Source organism: Meleagris gallopavo, chromosome 30 (assembly GCF_000146605.3).
Source record: "Meleagris gallopavo isolate NT-WF06-2002-E0010 breed Aviagen turkey brand Nicholas breeding stock chromosome 30, Turkey_5.1, whole genome shotgun sequence".
Classification (NCBI taxonomy): domain Eukaryota; kingdom Metazoa; phylum Chordata; class Aves; order Galliformes; family Phasianidae; genus Meleagris; species Meleagris gallopavo.
This window is the reverse complement of record NC_015040.2, coordinates 2,744,042-2,751,270: the sequence shown is the minus strand read 5'-3', so window position 1 is coordinate 2,751,270 and position 7,229 is coordinate 2,744,042. Positions and strand designations below refer to the sequence as shown.

At 58.0% G+C, this 7,229-nt stretch overlaps 1 protein-coding gene across 1 annotated transcript in view; it reads right to left on the bottom strand.

Annotated features, from left to right (window-relative positions):
• Positions 1-51: 51 nt before the first annotated feature.
• The window catches only part of LOC100549543 (transcription factor E2-alpha), a 28,665-nt gene continuing 21,487 nt past the window's right edge, over positions 52-7,229 (bottom strand). The window contains exons 4-13 of the mRNA XM_031557085.1: positions 5,682-5,784; positions 5,369-5,508; positions 5,141-5,267; positions 4,532-4,590; positions 3,833-3,911; positions 3,273-3,346; positions 2,700-2,903; positions 1,926-2,049; positions 1,394-1,556; positions 52-433 (exon numbers count right to left, since the gene is read on the bottom strand). Of these exons, the coding sequence (XP_031412945.1) occupies positions 187-433; positions 1,394-1,556; positions 1,926-2,049; positions 2,700-2,903; positions 3,273-3,346; positions 3,833-3,911; positions 4,532-4,590; positions 5,141-5,267; positions 5,369-5,508; positions 5,682-5,784 (1,320 nt within the window). The 3' untranslated portion in view covers positions 52-186. The remainder of the gene's footprint in view (positions 434-1,393; positions 1,557-1,925; positions 2,050-2,699; positions 2,904-3,272; positions 3,347-3,832; positions 3,912-4,531; positions 4,591-5,140; positions 5,268-5,368; positions 5,509-5,681; positions 5,785-7,229) is intronic.

The following is a 7,229-nucleotide window of genomic DNA, read 5'->3' as shown; positions in this document are numbered from 1 at the left end:
AGGACAAAATAATAATAATAATAATAATAATAATTAAAAAAAAGGCATCGACAGCCTCGGGAATGCAAGGGCACAGGGGAGAGAGAGCGCAAGGCACCACAGCACACGTCACAGAAGACAGACAGACAGACAGACAGACAGCCCCGTGCCGATCAGATACGTCAAAATATCACCACTCCGGGACCCTCACTGACCTCTAACTTGTTGCTCCAGGTTCAGTATGACTGATACGGCCTGGTGGAGGATTAGCAGTTTGGTCTGTGGTTTTTCGCTGTTTAGGTGCAGTTGGCACATGCGTCCGAGCTCTTTAAAGGCCTCGTTGATGTCCCGGACCCGCAGGCGCTCACGGGCATTATTGGCGACCCTCCTTTCTCTCTCTCTCTCGGCTTTTTGCTCTGGGGGAAGAAGATCGTCCTCCTCATCCTCATCTTGACTAATGGTTTAAAATAAGAACGAGACAGGGACATTCCTCGCGTGCACTCTCAGCACTGGTCAACTCACAGACAAGAAAACACACACGGAGGAACCCAGATGTCCCCCCGCCGCGGCACGGGGACATGCAGTGACACGGAGAGAAGCATTAAGGCTCTTCCTCTTCCTCCCTTTTTTTGTATGCACAACAAATAAAGAAAGCACGACACAATTGGTGATGCATTGGCACGGCTGCCCAGGGAGGTGGTGGGGTCACCGTCCCCGGAGGCGCTCAAGAACCGTGGAGATGTGGCACTTGGGGGACGGGTTGGGGTTGGATTTGGTGACCTGAGAGGGCTTTTCCAACCTGAATGATTCTGTGGTTCTGTGATTAAGGCATGAGCTGTCGCTGGGAGGCGTGTGCTGGTTCCGAGGAGGTGTTGGGGGTGACCCTGATGTCAGAGATTTGGGTGGAGGGCAGGAGGTGGCTGTTGGCAAGGAGGGTGACCAAGCTGATGGCGAGGCTGGGGACAGGCCAGCACGCTGCCAGGCCCCCACTTGACCCACTGCCATGTCTGCTTGGCTGTGATGGGGGATACAGGAGCCCAAAGCAAATGGAACAGCAGCCTGACGCAGGGAGAGGCTGGAACCTTCCCTCTCTGCCCAGGGATGATGAGTACCCGTGCTGCCTGGGCACGGCCACGAGCAATGCCCTGAGTGAGCATGTCCCAAACCTCTGCTTTACGAGCACGAGGAAAGCCCACAGCCATAAGGACAGCAGGGCAGGTGGCTGGGAGCCCCGCCTGGCATGGCTGGTTCCAATGCCACGGGACCCAGGCTGTGCCCCTCTGAGGCTGGGCAGGGGGTCTGCACCACAAGGACAGGTCCTAGCGTCACCAGGCTGAGCTCAGTTGCCTGGGGGTCAATGTGGCTGTACCCCAAGCCAAATGCCTTCAGAGCTTTACAAAGTGAAGGGAGAGACCTGTTCAAAGAGCACCTTGTTCTATTCCGGGAGGGTTTCAGCTCCTTCTTCTCCTCTTCAGAGTTATCTGCCACTGATGTGTTCTCCTCATCCTCCTTCTCTTCCCTCTTTATCTCGTTGGTTCCCGAGGAGACGCTGCTTCGCCCCAGCCCCCCTGACAAGCCTGCAAGGGACAAAAGAGGTTGGAGGGGGCTGGGAGTCCCTATTCACACAGCATCACATCCCCATCTCACCCTTCTGGGGGGTCTCCAATTCTGCTGCTCCCCCTTCACTGCCATTTCACCACTCGCCAGAGCCAGAGCCAGAGCCAGAGCCCACCCTTCCCCAAGCAGTGCAGTGCCCGGGGTCTCACTGTACCCACAGCCAGAGGGGCAGAAACATGCATGATGAGCCAGAGCCACATTAAGGACCTCTGGGAAAAGTGCAGTGCGTGAACTGGGTTCTGTGGAAGCCCCGAGCTGGATGTGGGGTGAACCCCCAAACCCTGGCATCGAGAGGGACTCATGCATGCCCAGGTGCAGATCTGCCTTACCACTGTACGTGTCCTGCTGCCTGTTGAGGTCGGGGAGTGAGCTGGGCTGTGATGGAAGTGTGACATGGTTGTGGAGCATGCTGGGGGTGCTGGACAGCCCGTCTTCAGGGTGACCTCCTCCCACCTACAGCAGAATGAGCAGAGCAAGCTTTGAGGGGTGGAAGTGTCAGGGCCAGCACAGGTCCCCCTGCACAGAGCCACGTGCCCCCCATGCAGGAGAGGAGCCAACCTGCCCTGGGGGCTGCGGGGCGCTGGGCTGCAGCTCCATGCCCTGCCCACCAGCAGAGCCAAGGGGAAAGCCCTCATCAGTGCTGCCATCCCATGGAAAAGCCTCTCTGCTGGGATGCACTGCTTGCATGCTGCACAGGACGTTCTGCCTGACTGCATGCATCTCCACAGGGCACCAACGTTTCTGCAGCCCCCACAATGCCACTGGAGCAAGGGCATCCCAGCAGCACAGACCTCACACTGAAGGGATGAGGATTGGGCAGGCTGCATCCCGTGGGGCTGCACTACGCTGGCAGGGATTGGCAGCACAGAGCCAACACTCCCATTGCTGCAGCTGGTTTGTAGCACGGGGCACACTGCTCTGTACCAGAGTCTGGGGAGCAAAGCACATCTGGTTCTGCAATGATGATCACTCTGGCCAGAGGGACCCAGACCTGCTCAGAACGTGTTCTGTGGTCACCAACCTCTAGACAGGGGGGAACCAGCGCAGGACCCTACGCACCTGGGATGCACACCCCGTCACAGTGCTCCCCATCCATCACTCACCAGGCTGGGGTGTCGACCTCCCAGGGACATGACAGAGGCAGGGAAGGCCTGGCCCAGGCTGCCCACAGCAGCACTGTGTGCGGGTGCAGAGCCCAGCAGCCCATGCATGTCCCCGTGGTTGCTTGGCATGGCGGCCGTCTGGCCCACGGCGTGATTCCTCAGCACGTGGATGGCTTCGTCCAACCTGTCTTCCATTTTGTTTTGCTGGAAAGAGGGGATGGAAAAAGCAATCTGTTAGTGTCTGCAAATCCAGAAGCCCCATACAGTTGTGCTTAAGCTGCAGGGCAGATATAGGGACCAGCAGCCTGACCCCAGCAGTGCCACCCCCAGGGACACCAAGGTGTCACAGGAGCAGCTCTGCTCTGACACAACTGGGCTGGACCCAGCGGTGTGGATGGGGGTCAGGAATCAGTGCCCAAATCTGCTTGACCACATCCCAACACACATCATTCCTGAAGGTCCCTTCCAGCCCACACCATTCTGTCACCCAACCCTCCCCCCTTCAAGTCCTGATCCCACCACCCCCAGGGACACAACAAAAGGAGAAGAGGGGCGAGGAGATGTTTCACTTACTAAAGTGTGGAGGCTCCCTTCGTAGCTGGGAGATAAGGCACCCTGTCCGCCCGCTCGAGACCACTGGGATGTGCCTGGAAACAAACAGGGACAGCCTGGGACTGGGCACAGCAGCCGCTAGGTGGGGCTGGAAGCTGGGCCACCACGGCATGCATAGGGACACCATAACACTGCATGGGGCCACAAAGGCATGGAGCAGCAGGTTGGTGGCTTTGCACCCACACACCAAGGGTATGGGCTTTCATCGGGCACTGAAATGGTTTTGCAGCAGCTCTGGCTGCTTCCCAGTTCATACTGGGTTCATCCCATAGGAAGGAAAGCCAGGGACAAACTTCCCGAGCCCCACTGAGATGGGATGCACAGAGATGGGGCTCCCCCAGGAGCTTAGGGGTGGCAGAGATGCTTTAGTTTGCTCCCCTGCTTTTAAAAACAGATGGGATTCGGTGAGATTCGCCCAAAGCGTAGGGTTTTCAAGGAGGGTTTCTATGGAGCTGATCTGGGAAGTGCCTTACAGCAAAGCTTCTGGGCCTCTTTATACAAGGAACAACACTTTCACCTACCTGCAAGGCCCTGCGGGGAGCCGACCGGTGTGGAGGGGTTTGATGAGAAGTTATTGCTAGAGTGATCTGGGGAATAAATCTAGAGGGAGAGAAGCAGGGCACGGTCAGCAGTGCTCAGCCCTGTGTTAGCACTCCCCTTCCCCAGTGCTGCTGCACGGAATGGTGAGTGTCCCTCCTGCTCCATTGCCAGTCCCCATCTACCCCCAGCACCCGGTGCCTCTGCCCTGCACTATCCCTTCTTGGTTTCCCATGCTGGAGGGAAGCTGGAGCCCTCTAAAAATATGGGGTGCAGTGCTGAGCCCTCCTCAAAGCACCAGGTAGAAGCAAAGGTCCCTGTGCTGAATGGGGCTCTGACAGCCCCATAGCAGAGAACGCTGTTCTCAGTGGGACAGTGCCCTCCAGTCTGCAGCAGCACACTTAGGGACTGGGCACCAGGACCCATCAGTCCCACCGTGAGGGCTGTGTGGGTCTGGGTCAGCTCATGGGACTTGTAACACCCCGTGCTGCCTCAGGCTCCCCATCTGCTTAAAGGTGCTGTAGCACAGCGCCAGGACTCGGGGTGGCAGCTGTGTTTGTTTGAGGGTGCAGAGGTTCCCCCAAACTTCTCACGCGTCCATCTTCCCACTGCCTAGGTGGTCCTCGGTGCAGAGGGAGGTCTGCAGGGGCAAGGAACAGTCGGGGATGTGCAGCAGCTCTTACTGAAGCTAGTGCCTTCCCAAGAGCGTCTCCCGAGCTCCCAGCCGTGGTTCCTCTGTTACCTGTTGAGAGAGGACACAGACATCACTACCAGGGCATCACAGAGCTGCTGGGACAAGGCACCTTGTATAAATCCTTCTCGATGTGTTTCCCTTTCTCTGAGCAAATCTTCCCCCAGGAATCCAGGTCAGGATGCTCATTTCCCAGGGAACATGAGTTCATTTCGGTAACACGTTTTGTAACGGGCTCAGCAGGGTCAGAGATTAAAACACCCAGGGGTTTAATGCAGCATCTGAATGGTGCATTTGGGATTTGGATGAATGGCTTCACAGCATCACAGCATCACAGCATCTTCAAGTGCTGATTCCACAGACCTCGGGCTCCCCCCAGTCCCACTCAGCTGCTTGGCAAAGCCCACATCCACCCCCTCCCCACTCCTTAGGGGCTGCCCAGGCACCCAGCAGGGGTGAGCTGACCTCTGTGTGACACAAAAGGGATCAACAGTGTGCAGGTACGCAGATATGGGCACCCCCAGCCCTGATGTTGGGGCTTTGGTGTTCCAGCTTGGTCCCTGTGTGGCAGTAGGGTGCTCTGGGGAGGGGGGCCACGTACCCATCATGGTGTCGGTCCCACTGATCGGCGGCGTGTGGCTGGAGACGCCGTACGGGGTGGAGGCAGAGGAGAAGCCTGACACGGAGGGCAGCCCACCATTCACCTCTCCTGAATGCAGCTGGTAGTTCTGGAGGGAGGGAAGAGGAGGGTGAGGGGGGGGGTCCTGGGGCTTTGACCACCGACCTGGCCCCAACAGGGGGCTCTGAGGGGGACAGCTGGGGATGTTACCATGCGTTCGTGCTGATGTAAACTGTTGAAGCTGGTGGACTGCGGGAGAGGGGAGGAGGAACTGCCCAGCATGGCCCCGTAGCTGGACTGGCTCATGGCACCGGGGGAGCTCCACAGGTCTGGCGAGTTGTGGAGCCCGTCTGGAAGGAAAGGAGGAGCTGTGAGTGGGGTTAGGAGTGCTGGTATGCATCCCATAGCCTGAGCACGGGCCGCATCCATCTCCACTGCACCCTGCAGAGCCCAGGGCTGCTCCAGTCCTGAACCAATGCATTGCAATCCCTCCCGTTGGCCGCTCCGTGTCTCAGCCACTCACCTGCCATATAGAAGGCTCCGGGGTATACAGTGCTGGGAGGTTTTGAGGGGGTGTATCCAGCCGGATCCCTGCTGTAGTCATCACCTGAGTTGGATGGATACACCTGCAAGGCAGAGAGGGGCGAGGAGCAGAGCGTTACCCCAGGGCTCAGCACACCCTGCGTGGGTGACAGATGGGGACAAAGCGATGGGGACAGCACCGAGTGGAGCAGCCCAGGGCTGGGGATGCAGGGCAGGAGCCCAGCAGCCTCTGCCTTCCCGGAATGGCACCCAGCAGGCTGTGCTGGCCCCAGTTTCGGTGCTCTGCTCCAGTTCCCGTTTTTGCGGTTATAGCTTTTTATGAGCAACCACAAACCCCATCGTTTCTGCATGCAAACCCGCGCCCAAGGGCATGGGATGGGTCAGGGTGGTGGTGGGGACACAGCGAGCCCCGAGGACCTCATCACTGCACCCCAACCCTGCGCTGTGTCTGCTGGCGAACCTGCAAGGCGCAGCTCTGTTGCACTGCAGTACTTCAATCACACTGCTCTACTCCTGCAACAGCGCAGCCCCAAACCACAGCCTTCATGGGGACCCCAAACCCCTCCGGCAGCACCTCAGCCCCATTCCATGTGCTCCTGCACGGGGTCAGCTGCAAGCCTCTGAAATTAAGAGGTGGGGGGGCATGGCCCCTCGTGCAGGATGGCACGCAGCACTGCCAGCTTTCAGCCAGCTTTCAGCCAGCTTTCAGCAGCTCTGCTCAGCTCTGTGATGCAAAAGAGAAGACCTGCTTTCCCAAAATGACCCAAACTCATCCCAGAAAGCCCTTCCAGGGCACCATCGGGCAGCGGTTCCCACTTCTGAACCCAAGAATTCAACACGCAAAGAAACCGAAACGCCACTCGAAATTACGTGAGAACCTTTCCTGCAGTCTATTTTCATCCCCCGGCCGTTCATTCCGAAACCACAATTTGATTTTTTTGCTTGGTTTCGATGCCCCCGAAAGCAGAGGAGGGAGCGGGGGCTCTGGGAATGCTCCTCGTGGAGGGCAGTGCTTCGATGGGATGGGAATTGGGTGCTCTGTCCCCACACCCCGCACCCAACCCACCCCCTCTGACCCCCCGGCTGAGAACCCACATCGGTGAGGGCAGAGAAAACCACTCTCAATTCCTCTGACTGCTCACAACGCTGAGAATTTCTTCTTTTTTTCTTGGACGGGGGGGTGGGGGTGGATTGAAAAAAGCTCTGAAATGCACCGGTGTTAAAATTAAATGCTTCTTTTTTCCTTTGTGCCCCCGGTTCCTGCTTCTCAGTGCTGCTTCTCTCCTCCTGCTTCCCCTGTGCCACGTGGTTTCCCCCCATACCCATCTCCATCCCCAAGATGAGGCAGACCCCCCCCCGCAGTCATCAGCCCCTCCAGCCCCCACGTGGCTACGGGGCTCCTTGGAGAGGGGGGGACAGATTCTGCCCTACATCAGAGCTGGAAGCAACTGGTTGACATTTGTGGCAATGAGAGGGGGAAAAAAGGGAAATAGAGGGAAGGGGAAAACCTGATGGGTGCAGGCAGCTG